Source organism: Salvelinus alpinus, chromosome 6, assembly GCF_045679555.1.
Source record: "Salvelinus alpinus chromosome 6, SLU_Salpinus.1, whole genome shotgun sequence".
In the NCBI taxonomy this organism is placed as follows: Eukaryota; Metazoa; Chordata; class Actinopteri; order Salmoniformes; family Salmonidae; genus Salvelinus; species Salvelinus alpinus.
The window spans coordinates 63,270,798-63,296,147 of NC_092091.1; the positions used below are offsets into that span (position 1 = coordinate 63,270,798).

Genomic DNA, 25,350 nt, shown 5'->3' on the forward strand with positions numbered 1-25,350 from the left:
CGTGGAGTTTAGTCCCCTAGGATAAATAAAAGATATGCCATGAGAACGTTCGTGTAAAACCGGGAGGTGTATGTTATTGAGTCTGAATGTAAAATGTTGCAACTGTGGTGAGCATCAAATTCCCAACTTCCCTGAGTGCCCTGTTAGGGTGAAAGAGGTTGAGGTGTCAAGGATCAGGGCTGTCCAGCAGATCTCCTGTGGAGCTGGGGAGAGAGTCTAAGGGGCAAGTGGCCACAGCGCTGAAGAAATGGCGGTGGATGCCCAACAGCCCGTTGTAAACGTTCCTCAGTCAAGAGATCTGGATACAGTCATTGTGAAGGTGGATTTTGTTAACGCTTATTGCCACAGTTATTCATTGTACTGTTCAAGTGTCCAAGAAATCATTGTGTCTCTGGCTGATAAGTATTAGGGGCATCAATATTTCAAGGCAGAAGCACGGCAAGGATACTGTCGTTGGAAGATGGCACGACCTTCGAGGCTCTTTCCTGATTCGAATGTTTGATTTGAACAGAAAAGCAGGTTGATTTTGAACAGTTGAATTTTATTTTTGATCGTTTGACTTATCCACCCATACAGTAGGTGGCGACATGCACATAAAATTGTTGCGGACGCCATTAAACCAGAGTAGAAGAATAAAACCATTTTTCGTCAGTGTAAACGGAAGTTAACGTTGACCAAGAACAATTTCTTACGGTAGCGTTTTTATTGTTATTTAGACGTTTACTAACACCATGGAACTCGATATGAATCATTTGATTGCATAGCCTCACTTACTTACCCCCAGGTAGTCTTTAATTCGCGTTGTAGACAGGACGATAGATGTTATCTAGCTAGCTAGCTGCTAATGTTAGCTAACAATGGCTAACTGTATGATTTTTCACACTCAAATAGCCTCCATCATGGAGGTGCTAGCGAATGCAGCCGTGGCAGAGATCTGTAAACTCGTAGACGACGACTATGCAGTGGTTCGTTTGGAAATAACTCAAAGCCAGAAAGAAAACAGGGGATTGCGGAGGAAACTACAGCTACAAGAACTGAAGGTGTCACGGGAGCGCGCAGAGAAGACAGCGCGAGAGCGCGTGCTCGCTAGTCGTCCCAGTAGTGTCAAGATCCTCGACCGATACAGAGGAATGGCAAGAGGTACATTTTGATGTTGCAGAAGGCCGAGGCTGCCGCCCGGTTCCTCTCTGCGCATGTGTTCAGATGTGTGACCCAGAATTGGATCTTGGTCAGTGTTTGGATAGTATGAAATACTTACCCTGATTACCAATACTTAGCCATCTTGAAAAAAAATTGTTTATTTGACCAGGCTTCTTGCACAAAGACAAAATATCATATTCTTACCAGATTCTTGATTTAATGAATGTCCTGTTGTCAAACTCAATTAAAATAATATGATGCATGGAACAATAAATAGTATATCAAAAAGTTATAAAAAGTTATCCCTTACATCCTAGACAGTTTCAATAGTGTACAATATAGCATTGACCATTGTCAGTACCTCATTTAACCACACATTTCCCCCAATCACTCTCTCAGGTGAAGGACATCTCACTCGAGGCCACAGGAGCTTTGTGAAGCCAGCGGGACATAATGCGTGTAGAGATGACCAACCAATCACTTTTGATGAGGGGAGTGGAACCTCAAACCAGCATGTTATTGTGATAGAGGTTAGTGTTATAGTGTAACATTAGAAATTGCAGTACATCAAATGTGGCCCGTTTCTTTCAGAAAGACTCCCCTCGGCTATTAATTTGCTTACATGTACATCCTTATATATCAAACATATCGGAGCTTGTGAAACTTCCCTGAGATATTGTTATCCAATTAAACTCATTTACCGGTAATAACCTCTCTTCTTGTGTCAGTCTGCAGATGCAGAGGTTGCAGGTCCTGGGGTCAAGCTGGAGAGGTCTGAAGGAGAGGAGGACCCACAGCACAGCAGAGACATCCAGACTGGAGAAGCGGCTGGAGTGGCATCCCCTGTAGCCACAGAGGACCTCACCGCACCACAGCCCAGGGCCCAACGCAGCATCACGGAGGTCAGTGGATCGCCGAACGCCGTCCTCAAGTCAGAGCCAGACACAAAGACTTTAACTGTAACACAAAGGCTTTTACACACAGGATCTGACCACAGGTCAGAACCAGAGGGGCTGAGGAGACTGGGCTGTCCTCCTGCTCCTGGCTCAGAGTATTTACTTTACGATAACCTGAGCTCGAGGGCGGTTCAAGTTAATTCCCATCGAGATTCAGGTGACGTGTTAGAGGCTTGCAGTGAGCTGTCTTGTTCTTACGCTACAGAAATGGACCCTGGCAACATATCCTTGAGTTTAGAGAGACAGGCTGATCTGTCCAGAGAGGACTGGAACCATTACAGTAGTAGTGTGTACTCTGAAGGGTGCCTAGATAAGAAAGGGGAGGTTATAGTGGTAGATGAGGTGACTGTGAAAGTGGAGGGTGACGCTCCTCCCACATGTAATGTGGATGAGACTCACTTAGGAGAAGGACACTCAGAAGGCAGAGATTTCTTAGACTACAGGGGAAGCTTAGAGACAAATCTAAATGTCACGACCCACTCCCCTTTACACACGCTCAGGGATCGAGACCTAGTATCCACGTCAATGGGGCCTTCCAATTCACACGGCCGTGTCCTTTTCGATCAGGTATTGAACTTAAACGACAGGGCTAGAGCCGAGGCTCAGGGAGGGGGAGCTACATCAGGTAATAGTAAAGAGAAACGGTTCCTCTGCATGTTCTGTAACAAAGGCTTCAGCTGCATCCAGAAGGTGGAGATCCACCAGAGGGTCCACACAGGGGAGAAACCCTTCAGCTGTACCCAGTGTCACATGCGCTTCACCCAGGCTGGTGACTTGAAGAGGCACCAGAGGGTTCACACAGGAGAGAAACCCTTCAGCTGTACTCAGTGTCAGATGCGCTTCTCCCACTCGTCCAGCCTTAAGAGGCACCAGAGGGTCCACACGGGAAAACCCTAAAGCTACCCTCAGTGTCAGAAAAGGTTCACCCACTAGAACCAGCTAAAGGTGCATCTGAAGGTCCACATGGGAAAAAGGCTGTTCGCCTGTACTCACTGCGGGAAGAGGTTCTCAGAGAGGAGCTACCTCAGGATACACCAGCAGAAAAAACATTCCACTCTATAACATGGAAAGTAACCATTCCACTCAATAGCTTCTGAAGTTTAGATCAAATCCTGCATTAAAGAGAAAGATACATTTTCAATGTCAGTAGGAAATATCCACAGATGCATTTAGAATAGTAAAACTAACATTTTTCAGTGTTGGAATATTCCTGGGTAGAACATTGCATCCAGACGTGTGAGATATAGCTAGATATATATGCCTAAAAAGTCTGTTTCATATTGCGTTTGTGTAGGCTATGTTCATACAGATTGAGACATTACATTTTAGTAATTTAGCAGGCACTCTTGTCCAGAGTGAATTACAGTTAATACATTCATTTAAAAAAAGCTGGGTTAAACAACCACAACACAGTCGTAGCAAGTACATTTTCCCTAAATAAAGTCAGTGCTAGTAGGAAGAAGCCTTATTTTTTTGTCAGGGACTCTGCTGTCCTAGCTTCAGGGGCAAGCTGGTTCCATCATTGGGGTGTCAGGACAGAAAGAGTTTTGACTGGACTGAGCGGGAGCTGATCCCTTGTAGGGGTGGGATGGTGAAGAGAACAGAGGTTGCAGAATGGAGTGCTCGGGTTGGGGTGTAGGATTTGAGCATAGCCTGAAGGTAGGGAGGGAAGTTCCCCTTGCTGCTCTGTAGGCAACCGTTATGGTCTTGTAGTGGATGCGAACTTTGACTTGAAGCCAGTGGAGTGGGCCGAGGAGTGGGGTGACCTGTGAGAATTTAGGAAGGTTGAACACCAGGCGGACTGCAGCGTTCTAGATAAGTTGCAGGGGTTTGATGGCACAAGCAGGGAGCCCAGCCAACAGAGAGTTGCAGTAGTCTAGACTGGAGATGACAACTGGATGGATTAGGGCCTGCTCCCCTTCTTGTGTGAGGAAGGGTCGTACTCTACGGATGTTGTAGAGCATGAACCTTGGAGCGGGGTAGGCCTTCCCTGGAAGGAAGAGCTGTTCCGGCTTGTGGAGCTTGAGGTGGTGGGCAGACATCCAAGTTGAGATGTCTGCCAGGTATGCAGAGAGACATGTGTATGTGTGGTTTTCATATGGTATATTTAACACTTGTTTATGTTTAATAAACACAATGTGACTTTTCATTCTAAGACTTTCATTGAGACTCTCTTTAGTATACATCACATCTGATCTCACCCTGTTCTGCATACACCCAACAGCACTTTATAACCAATATACCTACACATACCCACACACAAACACCTACTGTACACGTTAAAATAGTTTAGTCAGGTTTGATGACTTTTGACTTATCTTAGCCGACTGTTTTTACCCACAACATCATATGTCCACCATAATGGGTTTAACAACAATGAAGTCATTCTGTAACTACAGTATAGGACTCAAACATAGTGGGGATGGGTAAACACTCCGGGGCCATACTTGCAAACAGTTACTCTGTTTCTGCACATTAGCCAATGAAAATAATTGATTTACTTGTACGTGATTTATTTAACTAGGCAAGTCAGTTAAGAACAAATTCTTATTTTACAACGATGGCCTACCCCGGCCAAACCCTCCCCTAACCAGGACGACGCTGGGCCGATTGTGCGCCTCCCTATGGTACTCCCGATCCCGGCCGGTTGTGATACAGCCCAGGATTGAACCAGGGTCTGTAGTGACTCCTCTAGCACTGAGATGCAGTGCCTTAGACCACTGCGCCACTCGGGAGCACAAAATTGTAACTGGTCCCATCAGATAACCTGCCGCACGTTAGTCCTATGCTAACCTCACCAGATGACAGTCATTATTTCCTGGAACAAGTTCTGCATCAGCCAATTCTAAATGTTGAGGTAGATTGAGGTGAACAAACATTACAATAAGAGCGACTTTAAAGTCAAGCACTCTCATTATCCTCCTACAGATGGCAGTATTGCAGTAACAGTATTCGTTCATTTAAAAAAATGTGATCACGAGTCCGGACTCAAACCCACGTTGGTGAGTATCCACACTAGAGGAAAGTTCATAGTGTGTCTTCTAAAGCAGGGGACGGTCCTAGCTTTTGGGGGCCCTAAGCGAGATTTAGTTGGGGGGGCCCACCACCTCACGGCAAAACATTTTAATGATCCCCCTTTGACGGCAGGGAGAGAATTTCAGTTTTTAAGTTCCTGCAATTCTATACATTTTGCCATGGGGTGTATGCCGCTTGTGCCTTGGACCGGCCCTGTTCTACAATACACCTGTCAATCAACTGATCAACGCATCCTACTGCACGCCGTAGGCCTATTAATAAGGTAGTAACACAAGACCATTCAGTGCTTTCAGGGTGTCCATAGTCATAGAGACAACTAAAAGTAAGAAGCTAGATATTAGGCCTACACTAATTTGTGTGAAGAGAAGTGCAGGCAAAACATTTTATGAGTAGCTTCTTGTTGGAGTCCCTCTTGCTGACCGACACACAGGCTACTGGCACTGCTACATAAAGCCTGTTACTACTATAGGCTATATTACATAGAATTGTAGGCTACATTTCCATGTACAATGTTTTAGATGCATTTTTATAATCATCTACTTTTTCACATTGCGTTATTTGAGTCGAGGGCTCACAGTGGATCACTTTTTCCTCAAAATGAAATCCTTGCCTCGAGGGGGATTCAAACTCGCTGCCATCGTACTTTGCCGTCTCTGGGCTTACTGCCTTAGTGGATCACACCACCAATTGGTGATGTCAGTAAGGGTAAATTACAACTATTTGACAAGACCACGAGTCTTCGACTTTGAATATAAACTTACATGTTGTATAATCCTCCTACATCTTTATTGCTGAACATTGTCTAACATTAGTACTACTAGCTAGTAGCCTTGTCAAGGATGCATCAATGCAATATTGGCACACAACATTTTGTTAGACCAATGGAACAAAAGGCAACCTTGAATATGTAGGTTTAAAATATCCCTCTGGTGGCTTGGGTTGACCTATTTTAAGAAATACCATTTGCTGGTGAATATAAAGTCTAAGATCTTTTTATAGGCTGATGTGGAATTTTGTTCCAGAAAATAATCAGTCATCTGGTGAAGTTAGCATAGGGCTAACGTATACCAGATTATCTGATGGGACCAGCTACAATGCAGCGTTCTATCACGTGCAAGTAAATTGACGATTTTAATTGTCTGATGCACATTTTGTGACGGAGCAACTGTTTGAATATAAACTGTTTCTAATGTTCACAAGTATGGCCCATCCATCATTAAAGTGTGTTTATTATCTGTGTGTATGTATCTGAGGGAGTGTGTATGTCTGTATGTCTGTGTAATCTGTATCACCTCTCTCTTCCAGGAGGAGGAGGGTCCAGAGGTGCTGCTGGTGAAGGAGGAGGGTCTGGGGAACCCTGAGGGGACCATGGTCATGGAGGACAACCAGACTACACCTCCTCCTGAACCCACAGAGGAACCAGCTGAGCAGCACAGGACCACACACAGTCTCACTGAGGTGAGCCAACTGTAAACTACTGTCTGAATGGTATTAGGTCAGGCCGTATTCCACTAAGCCTCTCCGAGTAGAGGTGCTGATCTAGGATCAGTTTTGCCTTTTAGATCATAACGAATAAGACTATATGGAAATATCCTAGATCAGCACTCCTACTCAGACTCTTTTGTAGATACGGGCCCAGGTCTTGATACATTTTTGTCTTAAGTGTGGACCATGTCTTCGAATGATCAAACCATTAAAGAGTGTCAAGTAATCAAATTAACTAACATGTTTGTATAGTATTCAATCCCTCATTGCCCAATTAGAAGATGCTCCATAGCAGGGTGCTCATATCAGATTTCTTGATCCAACATCCTCTCACTCTGTATCTCTTACAGTCAGTAGACATGGAGGATGGGAAGCCTGATCTGCTGCTGGTCAAAGAGGAGACAATAGAAGATGGACCAGAGAGTATTGACCTGCTGAGTGGACTAAAGATGGGGGAGCAAGGTAGGGGAGAAATACATATAGCCTACATACAGTAATAGATCTTTAATGGGATTAGAAATTTGCCTGGATAGTTTTTTCTTAAATCAATAGAACTTATGTTTACATACAAAACCACACATTATAATGTACGAACTTGAAAAAATAATTCTTCGTAAAGTCTATTTTCTAACCTCTTCCTGCAGGTGGTTGGCTGGAGGCTAACAGAGGAGACTGGGTGGCCATCTTGGATTCCCAGACCCAGACGGGTGCAACCAAGGGCCCAGGGGACAATGTCACTGAGCAGGCCGGGACTAGAGGCGACATAGTTGAGGTCAGTGGATGGGACAGCGTCCTCAACTATGGGCTGGGGAACAACACTGTTAACCACAACCAGAAACAAACAGTCGAACACAAAACAACAACTGAACTTAGTCTCCATGACAACAGACTGGCTGAGACCAGAGCGAGGCGTAGATTTGGTCTGCGGGGACGGGGAGGTGTCCGTATGAGAACAGACACTGACTCGGCTAGCAATGCTCCGTCCTGCTCCTATAGTTGTGATTCAGAGAGACTGATGGTGCCTCAGGTTAACCCCCTAACAGGTGCTGCCTTCAGCCTGCCTTCTATAGGATCTATCAACTGGAACATGGACCCTGCGATAACTCAGACACTACCTGGCCTTCATTCTCCTCACACTATCCTGTTAAACCAGACCTCAGACAATGCCAGTGCCTCAACACTAAATGGCTACACAAGCCCATTGACAAATGACAGTAGTAGTAACGCTATCAGTAGATCCGGTGGCAGAGAGAAGCGCTTCCCATGTTCATTCTGTGGGAAAGCCTTCAGTTTCCCCAAACAGATGGAGATCCACCAGAGGATGCACACAGGGGAGAAACCATTCGGCTGCCACCTGTGCCGGGCTAGTTTCTCCCAATCGTCCAACCTGAAGAGGCACCAGAGGGTCCACACAGGGGAGAAACCCTACAGCTGTCCCCAGTGTGAGAAGAGGTTCTCACGCCAGCACGATCTGAAGATGCACCTGAAGGTCCACACTTGAGAGAGGCCGTTCACCTGTACACACTGCGGGGAATGTTTCTCAGAGGAGCTACCTCAGGATACACCAGCAGAAAATGCACATGGCCCACGAATACTGTATACCCATTGGGTACACCATGTCATTTCAGCATGGATAATTGGGTAATATTTGGTAGATACGTTGATCAATGAGATTCCAACCTATTTTCACCCACTCAAAATGACTGCTAAAAGTTTGTTGAATTCCCAATGTTATCACTATGCTTTCAACCATCTAAAAGTCAAACCAAATTGTGTCAGATTTTTGGTTCAGTTTTCACCTATGTGTTATCACTGCTCTTTCAACCTTTGAAAATCACACTAAAGTTAAAATAGGAATACATTGTCAGATATTTTGTTTATTTATACAATAACTTAATGTGTTATGACTGTGATTGATCTAATAGCACAACCAAATGACTTGGAGTGTCTGACAACTTAAGATGTTGCCCACCGCGTTCAGCCAAGTGTGTGCAACATCCTAAGGTGTCGGAAAATAGTGGTGGAAAATGTTGTTTTATTACGACAGTACACATATTTTTCATTTCCCCCCCCCCGCTGCTGACCATTTAAAGCTAGTTAAGGAGGAAAATGAAGCCTTTGCAGCCGGAATAGAGGATGCTTTATGTACAAGCTGGTCCACGGGGAAACTAGTGTATTATTGGGAATGCACATCAATCCTAGACGATAGTGCAGATCTAGCGGCCACTATTGGCTGGCTGTCCTGTAGTGGTGCACTATAGTGGTGCAATTGCCCTCATACTTGAGACACTGGCGATCTCATAAAACAACTATCTTAACTTGAAATTGGTGATGACTATTTGGATATCTCTCTTAGCAACCTAGATGTTGTTTCAGCAATAAGGCATGAGAACCCCGGGATTATCGTGTGATAACTCCCGACTAAGGGCTATTCTTATGCCCAAGACGAAGCCAAGGGCCGGGGAAACAGCCCTTAGGAGGGAGTTATCACACAATAATTCCCGGGTTCTCATGCCTTATTTCTTTTATAAAACATTTGGCAACATATGTATATATTTTGTAAATAGATCTAAATCAAATAATGCATTTTAAATAGTTTGATTTAATCTTATTCTTAAACTTTTATTTTTGGTTGATGTGAATCCAACATTTATTATGAATTTATAGATTCCATTTGAAACCAACCGAAGCTTGAAAACTCTAGGCCTATATGTATTGTCTATTTTTAGTTTAAAACTGGGCTGAATTGAAACAATAGCCATTGATGACTTTCCAAATGCTATATTAGAGACCTACAGTAAATAGCATCATTGACGATATGATTGATGAAGTATGGTTACATTTCATTTGCTCTGTTAAACCTACCCTTTAGAATGACTTCAATAGCAACAGTGAACCTATTAAGTGGACATTTCTCAACAATCATTCTAACAATAGCACATTGGTAATAGTCAATGACGAATATCAAAGCTAAGCAGAGCTTGTAGATAGATCAAATTTCTAGCCTATTTTTTTCTTAAAGTGGATATTACTTTGAAGATGACGTTGTTTCAAAGGTAAAAATAAAAAAGATTATACCTTTTTTCAAATGCAAAGTATTTTTCACATAGATTCCACGTCACAATACGTTGACAAATGACGTTGAAACAACGTTGATTTAACCAGTTTGTGCCCAGTGGGTCGTGAGGTGTAATATAGTACTAGTTAGTTTGTTTGTAGTTCATTCTGTTGGTATTGGATGCAGTAGGGAACTGGATGAGGTGAACTGAGGAAAGAATGAGTATGATGAGACAGAGTAGATGATATGGTGATGGTTGGTGTGATGGTGTCTGTACAAATGCTTCACTGATGAAGAGTGAAACTGGGCCTTTAGGTTGATACTGGTGTTTTATAGTGAGGAAATGATAGTGCCTTAATTCATGTTTACTTGACATGAAGCTGTGTAATGTAATGTTGAACTTTTAACTAAGTATTCTAAAATTAATTTGATCAAAGCGAGGGTACCAGATTTACAGAAATGGTCAAGTGTTACCATAGTGAGAAGTTATTCTACTTGTCACGTATCGTTTTGAACAATAAAAATTATTCTAATGCCATTTTGTTTAAATTAAATACTACATTGATTCTGCTAACTAACTTGGTTATTTTGTATCATTGCAGAGACTGTTTGGACTTTTTTTAATACACTACCGGTCAAAACTTTTAGAACACCTACTCAGTCAAGGATTTTTCTTTATTTTTACTATTTAACTACATTGTATAACACCATATGGATGAAATAACACATATGGAATCATGTAGTAACCAAAAAAGTGTTAAACAAATGAAAATATATTATAGATTTGAAATTCTTCAAATAGCCACAGCTTTGCACACTTTGAAAGTTTCTTTAAAAGTGCAGTCGCAAAAACCATCAAGCGCTATAATGAAACTGGCTCCCATGAGGACCGCCACAGGAATGGAAGACCCAGAGTTACCTCTGCTGCATAGGATAAGTTAATTAGAGTTACCAGCCTCAGAAATTGCAGCCCAAATAAATGCTTCACAGAGTTCAAGTAACAGACACATCTCAACATCAACTGTTCAGAGGAGACTGTATGAATCAGGCCTTCATGGTCGAATTGCTGCAAAGAAACCACTACTAAAGGACATCAATAAGAAGACGAGACTTGCTTGGCCCAAGAAACACGAGCAATGTACATTAGACCGGTGGAAATTTGTCCTTTGGTTTGGAGTCCAAATTGGAGATTTTGGTTCAAACCGCCGTGTCTTTGTGAGACGCAGAGTAGGTGAACAGATGATCTCTGCGTGTGTATTTCCCACTGGAAAGCATGGAGGAGAAGGTGTGGTGGTGCGGGGGTGGTTTGCTGGTGACACGGTCTGTGATTTATTTAGAATTCAAGGCACACGTAACCAGCATGACTACCACAGCATTCTGCAGCAATATGCCATCCCATCTGGTTTGCGCTTAGTGGGACTATCATTTGTTTTTCAACAGGACAATGACCCAACACACCTCCAGGCTGTGTAAGGGCTATCTCCCCAAGAAGGAGAGTGATGGAGTGCTGCATCAGATGACCTGGCCTCCACAATCCCCCGACCTCAACCAAATTGAGATGGTTTGGGATGAGTCGGACCACAGAGGGAAGGAAAAGCAGCCAACAAGTGCTCAGCATATGTGGGAACTCCGTCAAGACTGTTGGAAAAGCATTCCAGGTGAAGCTGGTTAAGAGAATGCCAAGAGTGTGCAAAGCTGTCATCAAGGGAAAGGGTGGCTATTTGAAGAATCTCAAATATAAAATATATTTTGATTTGTTTAACACTTTTTTGGTTACTTCATGATTCCATATGTGTTATTCTATAGTTTTGATGTCTTCACTATTATTCTACAATGTAGAAAATATATAAAAAATAAAAAAAACACTTGAATGATTAGGTGTTCTAAAACTTTTGACCGGTAGTGTGTATATATATATAATTAACTCCAATACCTCCATATTGTTAGGTACCTTTATCACAGTGTTAGTTACGCTTCACTGTGGTTAATAATATGTCATGTTTCTGTGTGAACAACAAAGAGTTTATTTTACAAACCTTTATATGCTCTTCTGAACAATCTTTGTTTGCAGTCTGCAGTCCATGAAAACCTGCTGATATCCAGTGTTACTGGCGGGAGAGACTGGACAAATGAAGCGGCTGGTCACAAACCCTGGCGCCGGATCACGACCATGGATCAGGAGCCGTCACTCTTCGTTTCCGAGTCAGAACCAGGACCCAACCGCGAGGGACAGAGACTCCACTACAACCACTATATAGAACACAAGCAGTGGACAGGTGGTCTGAACAACCTCAGTCCTGGTGGTCATCAGAGAGACAGAGGCTCCAGTCTGCAGCCCAGACCCTTCTCTTCACAGTCTCAGTGCAGGGATGAAGCAGGACCTGAGGCTGATGGAGATAGACCCTCCTGTTCCTTTGATACAAACACCACAGTATCCATGATAAACAGAGCAGGTTACCCTAGGCTTCAGCCTTCACAGAGTGTGGTGGGAGACCCCCCTGGTGGTAGTCTATCAACAAATCAGTCTTTTCCTTCAGGGTCTCATCTAATGTCTAGTGACTGGGTTCATAGAAAACTGAGAAACGCTAGACCCGGGTCATCTCGTGGTTACCCCACAAATACAGACAGGGTCACGATGGGTGTTCACCACGAGAGGTACTTAGCCTATAACACAGCACACAATCCCAACAACACCCAAACAATGGCTAGAGGTCAAGGAGGGAGCTCAAAGTCTAACCACCTGAGTGTGGTGGCTCCTGCTTCTACCACCCCCGGTGTCGTTGCGTCACAATGTGGGAAGTTGAGCAGTAGAACTGACTCAGACAAGCCGTACGCGTGCCCCACATGTGGGAAGTGCTTTGCCCATGCAAACTATGTGAAGACGCATCAAACCGTTCACACCAAGGACAAGCCCTTCAAGTGCAAACTATGTTACAAGAGCTTCGCCTTCCTGACTAGCCTGATCAGACATAGGAGTGTCCACAATGGGGAGAAATTGTAGCAGTGTGGCTTGAGATGTACGCAGTGGATTTCTGTGAACTATTCTTTAGCTAAAATATTATAGTTATCGTGTCTTGGGGTAAGATGGTAATTAATCACATACCCCTCAATAACCCTTTGTTAACTTGTCATTTGAAACAGGCTTGTGTAAATACTTGTTTTTAGAGAGCTGTTCAAACACAACTGAATATAAGCTTACTTAGACGTAATAAAGTCATTATTTTCTACTCTATTTCTAAACAAGTCTGGTCTGAGTTTGAAAGATAGTGATCATGAATAGGAAATTAGATTTGTAATAAGCAGTACCGTATTTCAAAGAACAGCGCGCATACCTTTTTCAATTAACCACACCCTTTGCACTATGACGCCAACCCATAAGATCCTTTCACTTCAGTGTAAACGGAAGTGAACAGTGACCAAGAACATTTTCCACGAAAGCGTTTTTGTTATTTACACGTCTATTAACACCATGGACATTAAAATATGACTAATTTAACTGCACAGCATTACATTAGTTACCTCAGGTAGTGTTTAATTCGCGTTGGAGGCAGGACTTGGTTGATAGCTAGCAAGCGTTACTTACAAAATTTAACTGCTAACAATGGCTAACTGTATGGTTTTTCACACTCAAATAGCCTCCATCATGGAGGTGCTAGCAAATGCAGCCGTGGCAGACATCTGTAAACTCGTAGACGACGACTATGCAATGTTTCGTTTGGAAATAACTCAAAGCCAGAAAGAAAACAGGGCATTGCGGAGGAAACTACAGCTACTGGAAATGAAGGTGGCACGGGAGCGCGTCCTCGCCAGTCCCAGTAGTGTCAAGATCCTCGACCGATACAGAGGAATGGCAAGAGGTACATTTTGCAGGCAGAGCAGTGTTAATGTTAGATATGGTCTATTCATTTTGACAAACATATCATTTAGTCTTATAAAATCTAATTAAGTCACTTTTGTCGTTTGAATGATTTAATCTAGTTATTGTCAACTAAATGCCCTTTCATTTTAGTCACATCACATTTTTATTGCCTCATTAACCTATAGTAAACATAAATCACTGACTTCCATGTACACATACATAGCCTTGTCCTACCAACACATATTTTTCTGCACAACATCTTATTTTCTTCCCAACAGCAGAAATATGACAAACATATACAGTGTACAAAACATTAGGAACACCTTCCAAATGTTTGCCCTTAGAACAGCCTCAATTTGTTGGGGCATGGACTCAAGGTGCCAAGCTTTCCCCTGGGATGTTGGCCCATGTTGACTCCAATGCTTCCCACAGTTGTCAAGTTGGCTGGATGTCCTTTGGGTGGTGGACCATTCTTGATACACACAGCAAACTGTTGCGCATTGCCTTATTTATTTTACAGCATATTGGGTGACAGTCATTCATATTCCTTTCACCCAGCTCAATGTAACTTTGATAGGTTTAGGTTACTACACGATACTCAAATGTGCCCTGTACCCATCATGAGGTTGCTACAACCTAGCCTAAGAATGGAAGTTTACAATGTAGGTGCACAGGTCGAGAGAAACATTTGAGAAATCAAGGTGACAGACAGTGACACATTCAATACCGCCTTGTACACTTGCCTGCATCTAGCTGATCTAAGGTGTAATCCAACAGTCGCAAACAAGAGTTTCTATTGTACAAATTCTGGTATGTTTATCCCTGTTCTGTTTGCTTCCGTTTCAGAAAAGTTTTTCAACAGAATCGGCGGAATGAATACACCCCTGATCACACGCAAACACAGTTCACTTTCATAGCAGCCACATACAAACAGCATAATCACTTTGCTCGTTAATTTCTTCTCGCATCTACATGCTTCGCTTGCGGGCTTTAGTGCACAACACATCAGCTGTCTGTGACCCAGGCTGTGTGACCAGGCGACAAAACCTTTACAAGCCAAACGTTCATATCATAATCGCTACACAGAGCCTACATCATTGTCATGCAGTACAGTTAGCAAGCAGTTTAGCAGTTACACTAGCGGGCCCCGGTGGCATTAAATTAAAACCAAAAGCTTACCAACCAGTGTTGGCTAGCCATAGCCAGCTAGCTAACATGGCATCCCACTCTGTTTGAGATGGGTGTTTTTGAGTAGACAAAACTAGCTACCTAAGTGAAAGTGAGAAGGGAAAAAATCTCTTTCTTGCTTCTCCATTTTTTAAGAAATGAATTTGTTCAAAACTGTCCAACTATTGTCTTTCTCTCCGAGTCAACTAATTGTATGCACTGCAGTGCTAGCAAGCTGTAGCTTATGCTTTCAGTACTAGATTCATTCTCTGATCCTTTGATTGGGTGGACATGTCAGTTCATGCTGCAAGAGCTCTGATAGGTTGGAGGACTGCCTCCAGAAGTTGTCATAATTATTGTGAAAGTCTATGCAAAGGGGTAGAACCAAGAGCTTCCTAGGTTTTGTATTGAAGTCAATGTACCAAGAGGAGGACGGAAACTAGCTGTCCTCCGGCTACTTAATGGTGCTACCCTGCAGAGTTCTGTTGAGGCTACTGTAGACCTTCATTGCAAAACAGTGTTTTATAATCAATTATTTGGTAAGATGTGAAAATATTTAGAAAAGTTTTATCTTAAAAGGATAACTTTTTTCAGGTTTAACTTTTTTTAAATGAAATTCATTGAGGAGGAAGGTCCTACCTTCCCTCATGATGAGCCTCCACCGATCAGAAGAAAACATGACTGGTTGAGTTTAAACCACAATGAAATGGAATACATTTTAAAGGTTAAATAGCAAATCTTTACAACTTGGTCCACAGAGATCCTGTTGAATTAATAGGGATTTTATATTTAATTCTGATTAAGCTCATCCATACCGGGAATAAATTAAATCTACTTTCACCCCTGATTATATAAGAATTATCTGGCCATGTAAATTCCTAATTCAGGCTCAAAAAGACACAGACAAGTGCAGAGCGAGAGAGAGTAGTGTTTCGCCCAGTGATGTAGTAGAGTCACTAAACCTTGAGTCCCCTGTGCTCACGTCACAAGTCCCTATGGCTGAAGTTGGACCAGGACTTTGGCACTTTAAGTGCTCAAGTCAGAGTCACTGGGTCCACATTAACTCAAAAGCTATTTACCCAGTCAGATATAGCGTAGTGGCAAGAGGAATTTAGCAACTAGTCTCTTGTAATCAGCCAACCGCATCCCATTCTAGCCATCACTTACCTGCTTCTCTCCGTCCGCTCTTCATGCTCATCTCTTCCTCCATCATTTAAAAAAGTATAATTTAGCTGTGATGCAGTCCCTGATCAGTTATCTGTTGTTACATTTGTACATTTGATACATTGGAGCAGCTCGTAGAGGGAGCAAAGTTGATACATTGTATATCATTTCATCCTTGGTATAACCAGTGCACAGGCCAGTCTGGGTAGGCTTTGCAAGTTCGTTGTCATGCAGCAGTGCCAGAGAAGAAAAACAGCTTTGCAACAGGCATGTGTGCAGATTTACAGCAAATAAAACTGCTCATCTCTAAGCTCAAATGGTAATAAAAAAGAAATATGACCCACGATTTCGTGCACATTTGATGTAATTTCACAAACCAGGTCGTGGGCCGTGTTAAACTAAGCCTGGGCCGATAATTACTGGTTTGATAAACAACATTGTTCAGTCATGTTACCTAGCTAGCTAACAACCTGGTAACTTGACAGTAGGTCTAGGCAAATTTGAAGAAAGGAAAAGGGTCTGCTACTCATGAGATCTGCTTCAAAGGTAGGATTCATATGGACCTAATGCAAGCCTAAAATATATATTTTTAAATCGATTATCTTTCTGGTGCTCGATACGTTATTTTGTGCATAATGTTTTTAAAGTTGGGAGCAGTATGTGTTTGTGGGAGAGAGACAGAGTGAGTGTGTTACAACTGAAGAGTAAAGGTTTCATGCAGTGCTTTCCCCTTACTGCCACAATGACATGCAGATCATTATGCGTGTGTATTCCTGAAGTGGTAATATCAGTGACAGGTTTTTTGTGAAGCACGTGCATAGCGTTTAGAAAAACAGGAACAAGCGTTGGAGGGGACGGAGCGAACAGGACGCTAGGTCACTGAATATTTCTGCTGTGGTTTTGCGATACTTGGCCTGGTATCGTTTGTAAAATGTTGGTATCGTGACAATACTACAGCTTATAGGGATGAGGTCAGTGACCTGGAAACCTCTCCCTCAACGGCAGCAAGACAAAGGACCTGATCGTGGACTACAGGAAACCGAGGCTCAGAACGTCCCCGTCCTTATTGACGGGGCTGTAGTTGGAGTATCAAGTAACTCGGTGTCCACATCACTAAGGAATTAGCATGGTCCACAAACACCAACCCAGTTGTGAAGAAGGTACGACAACACCTCTTCTCCCTCAGGAGACTGAAAAGATTCGACATGGGCCCTCAGATAGTACAGCTTCACAATTGAGAGCACCTTGACTGGCTGCATCACCGTTTGATATGGCGACTGCTTGGCATCAGACCCAGGGAGGAAGAGAGGCCCAACTCGGAGGAAAATCTGACTCCCTCCAGAAGGTGGCGTTTGACCATTTTCGCCCACCAAGCAAGGAGTTTTTGTAGGGAGGTCAGTGATAGTGTTGAATTTTGCCAACAAAAAATGTTATGGCTTAATTTCTACGTGAGCTTTATTTGATCGAATTAGAAGCTTCGTAATGCTTAAGTTGTTACGAGTGTAAGTACGACGTGACATCCCGGCAACTTTGGGGGATTATTATTTTTTTTTTTACATCGGAATTGTCTCGAGATGGCTATTATTGTCATGAGGCTAGTAGCGTACCTTCTATCTCCATTGAGTATTGGCGGTTGACGTCCACAACCCTCATCGAATATTCAAAAATGGATTACAATAATGAGACGTATCCACCAATCCAAAGAAAGTTTAGTCGGGAGCTAGACAGCCCTCCGTGCCGCTTTGTGGACAATAACTCCCATTGTTAGGGCGGAGAGACGTGTATCTTGTCAGAATATCCATAATCTTTGTCTCTCTTCCGTGATCCGGAAACCGATAAGTGGTCGAGGAGCGTGTCAATCACTGACGTATAATAAGAACTGGAGACTGCATTTAAAATGTCTGACCGTAGTTTAAGGTAATCAACTCATGTTCACATACGCCGATTCATGGACCGTCTATATCTGGGTTGCATCCGGTTTATACAGACTAACGTTAGATGCGCACAAGAACTCAGTGGGCACAGGTAGCAGCGACGACGTCATCCCAAAACCTGGCAGACATTGGGTGGATATAAAATGTTTATCTTTGCCTGTGAGTGATTTATTATATATTTTTATATAACTCAATGGGTGTTTTGTGCCCAAAGGTGAGGACTAAAGTGTCTTAGGAATTGTCTAATCGCACTTCTCTATGTGGCTGCCTATGGAAATTGCCTTAATCTGCCACACCCCCTTTGAATCAGCTGTTATACTTTCAGAGGAGAAAAGCATGCACACATTAAGATTGATATGCTACTTATCCTTTTATCAATTAAATGTCTTGCGCAGCTAACTTAATTAGTTTTTATCACATTACACATTTATTTTGGGATCTACCTGTCATTTGCCTGATGGAAATTGTGGAGAAGCAGCTTCTCATTTCATACAAGCACATTTTCGTCCACGTTCGATCTCCTCGCCGGCTCTCCTCGATTACCTTTGGCCTATTTCAAAAGGAGGCGAAAGGACTCGGGAACAAATCGAATTTAGAAACACACGTACGGTGTAATAAAACACGTCACGATGTCGCGAGGACATGTCGCCCGGTTCCCCTCCGCACATGTGTTCAAATGTGTTAACCAGAATTGAGTCTTGGTCAGTTTTTGGATAGTAAGAAATAATTCCCCTGATTTCTTATCTTGTGCAAAGACACATTATCATATTCTAACCAGATTCTTGATTTACTGCATTTCCTATTATTTACTCAATTAAAACAGTGTGACACATGGAAAATAATACAATCAATAAATAGTATACCAGGAAGTTATGAGAAGTGTTACCTTACATCCTTGCCAGTTCTAGACAGTCAATAAATACACTGCTCAAAAAAATAAAGGGAACACTAAAATAACACACCCTAGATCTAAATGAATGAAATATTCTTATTAAATACTTTTTTCTTTACATAGTTGAATGTGCTGACAACAAAATCACACAAAAATGATCAATGGAAATCAAATTTATCAACCCATGGAGGTCTGGATTTGGAGTCACACTCAAAATTAAAGTGGAAAACCACACTACAGGCTGATCCAACTTTGATGTAATGTCCTTAAAACAAGTCAAAATGAGGCTCAGTAGTGTGTGTGGCCTCCACGTGCCTGTATGACCTCCCTACAACGCCTGGGCATGCTCCTGCTGAGGTGGCGGATGGTCTCCTGAGGGATCTCCTCCAAGACCTGGACTAAAGCATCCGCCAACTCCTGGACAGTCTGTGGTGCAACGTGGCGTTGGTGGATGGAGCGAGACATGATGTCCCAGATGTGCTCAATTGGATTCAGGTCTGGGGAACGGGCGGGCCAGTCCATAGCATCAATGCTTTCCTCTTGCAGGAACTGCTGACACACTCCAGCCACATGAGGTCTAGCATTGTCTTGCATTAGGAGGAACCCAGTGCCAACCGCACCAGCATATGGTCTCACAAGGGGTCTGAGGATCTCATCTCGGTACCTAATGGCAGTCAGGCTACCTCTGGCGAGCACATGGAGGGGTGTGCGGCCCCCCAAAGAAATGCCACCCCACACCATGACTGACCCACCGCCAAACCGGTCATGCTGGAGGATGTTGCAGGCAGCAGAACGTTCTCCACGGCATCTCCAGACTCTGTCACGTCTGTCACGTGCTCAGTGTGAACCTGCTTTCATCTGTGAAGAGCACAGGGCGCCAGTGGCGAATTTGCCAATCTTGGTGTTCTCTGGCAAATGCCAAACGTCCTGCACGGTGTTGGGCTGTAAGCACAACCCCCACCTGTGGACGTCAGGCCCTCATACCACCCTCATGGAGTCGGTTTCTGACCGTTTGAGCAGACACATGCACATTTGTGGCCTGCTGGAGGTCATTTTGCAGGGCTCTGGCAGTGCTCCTCCTTGCACAAAGGCGGAGGTAGCGGTCCTGCTGCTGGGTTGTTGCCCTCCTACGGCCTCCTCCACGTCTCCTGATGTACTGGCCTGTCTCCTGGTAGCGCCTCCATGCTCTGGACACTACGCTGACAGACACAGCAAACCTTCTTGCCACAGCTCGCATTGATGTGCCATCCTGGATGAGCTGCACTACCTGAGCCACTTGTGTGGGTTGTAGACTCCGTCTCATGCTACCACTAGAGTGAAAGCACCGCCAGCATTCAAAAGTGACCAAAACATCAGCCAGGAAGCATAGGAACTGAGAAGTGGTCTGTGGTCACCACCTGCAGAACCACTCCTTTATTGGGGGTGTCTTGCTAATTGCCTAAAACACCTTTTGTCTATTCCATTTGCACAACAGCATGTGAAATGTATTGTCAATCAGTGTTGCTTCCTAAGTGGACAGTTTGATTTCACAGAAGTGTGATTGACTTGGAGTTACATTGTGTTGTTTAAGTGTTCCCTTTATTTTTTTGAGCAGTGTATATTGTTGAGCATTGACAGTAGCTAACCTAACCACCTCTTTTCCCCCAATCACTCTCAGGTGAAGGACATCTCACTGGAGGCTACAGGAGCTTTGTGAAGCCAGCGGGACACAATACATGGAGAGATGACCAACCAATCACTGTTGATGAGGGGAGTGAAACCTCAAGCCAGCACGTAATCGTGATAGAGGTAAGAGCGCATTCCCTTTGACATTGTTATCCAATTCAACTCATGTACCGGTAATAAACTCCTCTCTTCATGTGTCAGTCTGAAGATGCAGAGGCTGCAGGTCCTGGAGAATCGTCTCTGGTCAAGCAGGAGGGGTCTGAAGGAGAAGAGGACCCATGGCACAGCAGAGACATCCAGACTGGAGCAGCATCTGGTGCGCCCCCTGTAGCCACGGAGGACCCCACCTCCCCTGCCCAGTCCAGGATCCGACCGCGCATCACGGAGGTCAGTGGAATGCCGAACTCCGCCCTCAAGTCAGAGACCGACACCAAGACATTAACTGAAACACACAGGCTATTACACACAGGAACTGACCACAGATCAGACCCAGAGAGACTGTTAACGGTATTTCACCAGAGCCAGAAGACGGTTCATTCCCGTGAAGATGGTAATGCGTTAGAAACTGCCGTTGAGGATCCGTCTTGTTCTTACTCTACAGAGATGGACCCTGGCAATATATCCTTGGGATTAGAGACGCAAACTAATCTGTCTAGAGGGGACTGGAACCGGTACAGTAGTAGTGTGTTCTCTGAAGGGTGCCTAGATAAGAAAGGGGAGGTTATAGTCATTGATGAAGTGACTGTGAAAGTGGAGGGTGACGCTCCTCCCACATGGAATGTGGATAGTCACCTAGGTGACGGACACTCACAAGGCAGAGACTTCTTAGATTACAGGGAAAGCTTAGAGACAATTCCAAATGACGTGACCCACTCCCCTTTACACACGCTCAGGGATCGGGACCCAGTGTCCACATCGATGGGACCTTCCGATTCACACAACCTTTTCGATCAGGTATTGAACTCAAACGACAGCGCTAGAGCCCAGGCTCAGGGAGGGGGAGCAACATCAGACAGTAGTAAAGAGAAACGGTTCCTCTGCATGTTCTGTAGCAAAGGCTTCAGCTGTCCTCAAAAGGTGGAGATTCACCAGAGATTCCACACAGGGGTGAAACCCTTCAGCTGTAACCAGTGTCACATGTGCTTTGCCCAGTCTGGTGACCTGAAGAGGCACCAGAGAGTCCACACAGGGGAGAAACCCTACAGCTGCCCACAGTGTGAGAAGAGGTTCTCCCGCCTGGACAAGCTGAAGATGCACCTGAAGGTCCACACGGGAGAGAGGCCGTTCGCCTGTACGCACTGCAGGAAGAGGTTCTCAGAGAGGAGCTACCTCAGGATACACCAGCAGAAAAACCATTCCACTCTATAACATAGAAGGTAACGTTCCACTCCATAGCTTCTGAGGTTTACATCAAATCCTGCCTTAAAGAGAAATAATAATTTTTATTGTTGTCAGCAGAAAAGATCCACAGATGAATTTGAAATAATGAGAGTAACAGATTTCGGTGTTGAATATTCCTGGGTAGAATATTGCATCCAGACATTGTGTGATGTATAGGCCTAAATAGTCTGTTACATATTGTGTTTGTACAGTGTAGGCTATATGATGTTTCCAAATGCCTATTTCATTACTTCCATTAAACTACTATGGTGTATTTAACACTTGTTTATGTTTAATAAACACAAAATGGGACTTTTCATTCTAAGACTTTCATTGAAACTGTCTTTAATATACATCAAATCTGATCTCACCCTATTCTGCATACACCCAAGAGCACTTTATAACTAATATACACTTACTAAATATACCTACACATACCCACACACTAACAAACACCTACTGTACATGTCAAAATAGTTTAGTCAGGTTTGTCTGATGATGACTTTTGACAATTTTTACCCACAACATCTTATTTATGTCCATAATGAGTTTAACAACAATGAAGTCATTCTATAACTACAGTATAGGACTCAAATGTAGTGTGGATGGGTAAACACTACGTTTAAAGTGTGTTTATTATCAGTGTGTGTGTACGTACCTGAGAGAGTGTATGTCTGTGTAATCTGTATCACCTGTCTCTTCCAGGAGGAGGGACCAGAGGTGCTACTGGTGAAGGAGGAGGGCTGTGAGAAGGGTTTGGGGAACCCTGATGGGACCATGGTCATGGATGACAACCAGACTACACCTCCTCCTGAACCCACAGAGGAACCAGCTGAGCAGCACTGGACCACATACAGTCTCACTGAGGATTTTCTATTTCAAGCCCAAATATGACAAAAATGACAAAAATGAGGACCTATTGATGAAAATCGTTGTACAACATCATGGTAAGCTCTGGCCATCGTATTTCAGCAAAAAAAAAGAATTTCTGCTTTTGTGGATCTGTAAGTGTGGGACCATGTCTTTGAATTATCAAACGATTAAAGAATTTCAAATAATCAAATCAATGTACACATTGCATAGTATGAAATCAACTAACATGTTTGCATAGCACTCATAGCAATCCCTCACTGCCCAATGAGAAGATGCTCCATAGCAGGATGCTCATATCAGATTTCTTGATCCAACATCCTCTCACTCTGTATCTCTCACAGTCAGTAGACATGGAGGATGGGAAGCCTGATCTGCTGCTAGTCAAAAAATACATGATCTAAGATTGATATTTGGTATTAATCTGTCATAAAAGTGTAAGTAATCGCTCAGCACTACCCACCAGCACCACCTGCAGGGGCACCAGAGAGTCCACTCATGGGAAAAACCCTACAGCTGCCCCCAGTGTGAGGAGAGTATCTCTCGCCAGGACCAGCTGAAGATGCACCTGAATGTCCACTTGGGAGAGAGGAGCTACCTCAGGATACATCAGCAGAAAATGCACAAGAACCATGTATAGAGAGTAATTTGACATGTAATGTAGTACTAGTTAGTTTGTAGTTAATTCTGTTGGTTTTGGATGTAGTAGGGAACTGGATGAGGTGAACTGAGGAAAGAATGAGTATGATGAGGCAGAGTAGATGATATGGTGATGGTTGGTGTGATGGTGTCTGTAAAAATACTTCACTGATGAAGAGTGACAACCTTGTCCTGTTTGATGCTGGTGTTTTATAATGAGGAAATGATAGTGCCTTAATTCATGTTTACTTGACAGGAAGTTAAGATAAAGAACGATAGAGATAAGAACATAAAGATGTGTGTAATGTTGAACCTTTTCCAAAGTATTCTAAAGTGTATCTTATCAAAGCGAGAGTTTTTTTTTTTTTACAATTAAACTCCAATGGCTGCATATTGTTAGGTACTTGAATCACAGTCATAGAGGTGGCCTTGACTGTGGTTAACATTTTATAATATCATGTCATGTTTCTGTGTACAACATAGAGTTTCTTATATAAACCTTTATGCTTTTCTGAAATTGGCTGGTCACAAACCCTGGCCCCGGATCAGAACCCTGTATCAGGAGCCATCACTCTTCCTTCCCGAGTCACAACCAGGACCGAACCACAAGGGACAGAGACTCCACCACCACACAGAACACAACCAGTGGACAGGTGGACTGAACAACCTCAGTCCTGGTGGTCATCAGAGAGACGGAGGCTCCAGTCAGGGATTCAGTCTGCAGCCAAGACCCTTCTCTTCACAGTCTCAGTGCAGGGATGAAGCAGGGCCTGGGGCTGATAGAGATAGACCCTCCTGTTCCTATGATACAAACACCACAGTATCCATGATGAGACCCCTTGGTGATAGTCTAACAGGAAGTCTGTCTTCTCCTTCAGGGTCTTGTCTAAAGCCTGGTTAATGGGTTCATAGAAGGCTTGATCATGGATGCAAGCTTCTCCTTCCAGAATAACCTTACCAGACATAGAAGTGTCCACAAAGGGGAGAAATCGTAGCAGTGTGGCTTGAGATGTACAGGGGATATCTGGGAACCATTCTTTAGCTGATATATTATAGTTATCATGTGAAGTGTCTTGGGGTAAGAGTTTTTTCTGTGTCCTTTCACATTCTCAGATGATACAGACTTGTTGTTTGGTGTGCTGGCATAACTGAAACACTGTCATTGAAGTATAACACTATATTTTCCCTCAATTTGGTTTTGCAGATGTTCTATTAATAACAAATATACCCCAACATTATGTGGTACCTGTTTCTTTATGTACCAAACAATGTAAAATAGGTGATCAAACCTGTTGTCCTTTTGTTATGTTGTCTCTGCTTGTTTATCATTTAGAATTTAAATTGGCCTTGGTTTCATTGGCTTCCTTCAAACATATAGGTTTCTGTCCTTGCCACTGATGGGATCTAGCCAGCCATTCTTTTCAGGTCATTTACGGTAATGTATCCACCACACTTGTAGTGAAAGAACGTGGGGTGGCAATCGGCAGATGTATCACAGAGACCAACTGGCTGTATACACGGGAGAGCTGATGGCAGTACTGTTGGCCTTGCAGTGGGTGGAGGACATGAAGCCGGACAGGGTTGTTGTGTGTTCTGACTCGTGTGCAGTATTGATGAATGAAGTCCTTCAGATTACGGAGGAGACAAGACATGCTATATGAGGTACTCCAATTAATTCCCGGTGAGGCAGATGGGTGTACAGATTCGTTTAGCTTGTGTAAACCGTGTGGGGGTGGAAGAGAATGAGGAAGTAGATGTGCTAGCTAGACAGGCCCTTAGGAGAGAGGAGGTGGAGGTCCCCATGAGGAAGGCAGAGGCTAAGGGACTGATATGGACAGTGGTGGTGCAGAGATGGCAGGAGCAGTGAAACTGCTTAGAGATAATAAGGGCAGGCATCTATTCCAAGTAGGCTACAGAGGAAAGCCGGGGAGGACGGCAGGAAGAAACATAAGAGAGGAGGCCGTCTTTACAAGGCTACGGGTGGGACACAGCCGGCTGAATAAGACATTAAGGGCTCTATTTGAGATGTGTCCTTAAAAATGTTCACCAAACTGCCAATTTCAGGCAGCCAACTGGAGATATTTAAGAGTGAGAAGGTTACAGAG

The 25,350-nt window shown here is 43.6% G+C and overlaps 3 protein-coding genes across 11 annotated transcripts in view; all 3 read left to right on the top strand.

Annotated features, from left to right (window-relative positions):
- Positions 1 to 526: 526 nt before the first annotated feature.
- Positions 527 to 25,350, top strand: part of LOC139577706 (uncharacterized) — a 140,613-nt gene continuing 115,789 nt past the window's right edge. For 2 of the 3 annotated variants that reach the window (XM_071404884.1, XM_071404887.1), the window contains exons 1-3: positions 527 to 1,140; positions 1,540 to 1,670; positions 1,869 to 2,042. In XM_071404884.1, the coding sequence (XP_071260985.1) occupies positions 858 to 1,140; positions 1,540 to 1,670; positions 1,869 to 2,042 (588 nt within the window). In that variant the 5' untranslated portion in view covers positions 527 to 857. The remainder of the gene's footprint in view (positions 1,141 to 1,539; positions 1,671 to 1,868; positions 2,043 to 25,350) is intronic. The other variant, XM_071404888.1, reaches the window with a different exon arrangement.
- LOC139577917 (uncharacterized) lies at positions 6,804 to 12,907 on the top strand. Its single transcript, XM_071405041.1, has 4 exons — positions 6,804 to 6,839; positions 6,968 to 7,079; positions 7,262 to 11,333; positions 11,747 to 12,907. Exons 1-3 carry the CDS (start codon positions 6,804 to 6,806, stop codon positions 8,116 to 8,118), a joined length of 1,005 nt encoding a protein of 334 aa, XP_071261142.1. The 3' UTR covers positions 8,119 to 11,333; positions 11,747 to 12,907.
- On the top strand, positions 13,046 to 23,593 carry LOC139577713 (zinc finger protein 582-like). 7 transcript variants are annotated; one of them, XM_071404900.1, is made up of 5 exons: positions 13,046 to 13,532; positions 20,349 to 20,479; positions 20,558 to 20,743; positions 21,509 to 21,732; positions 22,442 to 22,799. In XM_071404900.1, exons 1-4 carry the CDS (start codon positions 13,277 to 13,279, stop codon positions 21,722 to 21,724), a joined length of 789 nt encoding a protein of 262 aa, XP_071261001.1. In that variant the 5' UTR covers positions 13,046 to 13,276; the 3' UTR covers positions 21,725 to 21,732; positions 22,442 to 22,799. The 7 variants fall into 7 exon arrangements, 4 of the variants coding, with proteins under 4 accessions (XP_071261001.1, XP_071260998.1, XP_071261000.1 ...); XR_011675366.1 differs by lacking the exon at positions 21,509 to 21,732 and adding an exon at positions 22,951 to 23,593 and having other exon boundaries at positions 13,048 to 13,532; positions 22,442 to 22,683; XR_011675367.1 differs by lacking the exon at positions 21,509 to 21,732 and adding an exon at positions 23,073 to 23,593 and having other exon boundaries at positions 13,048 to 13,532; positions 22,442 to 22,683.

What these genes read in the sequence shown, in the direction of transcription:
- LOC139577917 (XM_071405041.1), top strand. Translation starts at nt 6,804, where the DNA reads ATGTCTTCGAATGATCAAACCATTAAAGAGTGTCAA. An exon ending in AAACCATTAAAGAGTGTCAA is followed by an intron (nt 6,840 to 6,967) that starts GTAATCAAATTA and finishes TATCTCTTACAG; the next exon opens with TCAGTAGACATGGAGGATGG. An exon ending in ACTAAAGATGGGGGAGCAAG is followed by an intron (nt 7,080 to 7,261) that starts GTAGGGGAGAAA and finishes CTCTTCCTGCAG; the next exon opens with GTGGTTGGCTGGAGGCTAAC.
- LOC139577713 (XM_071404897.1), top strand. Translation starts at nt 13,277, where the DNA reads ATGGCTAACTGTATGGTTTTTCACACTCAAATAGCCTCCATCATGGAG. An exon ending in ATACAGAGGAATGGCAAGAG is followed by an intron (nt 13,533 to 20,348) that starts GTACATTTTGCA and finishes AATCACTCTCAG; the next exon opens with GTGAAGGACATCTCACTGGA. An exon ending in AGCACGTAATCGTGATAGAG is followed by an intron (nt 20,480 to 20,557) that starts GTAAGAGCGCAT and finishes TTCATGTGTCAG; the next exon opens with TCTGAAGATGCAGAGGCTGC.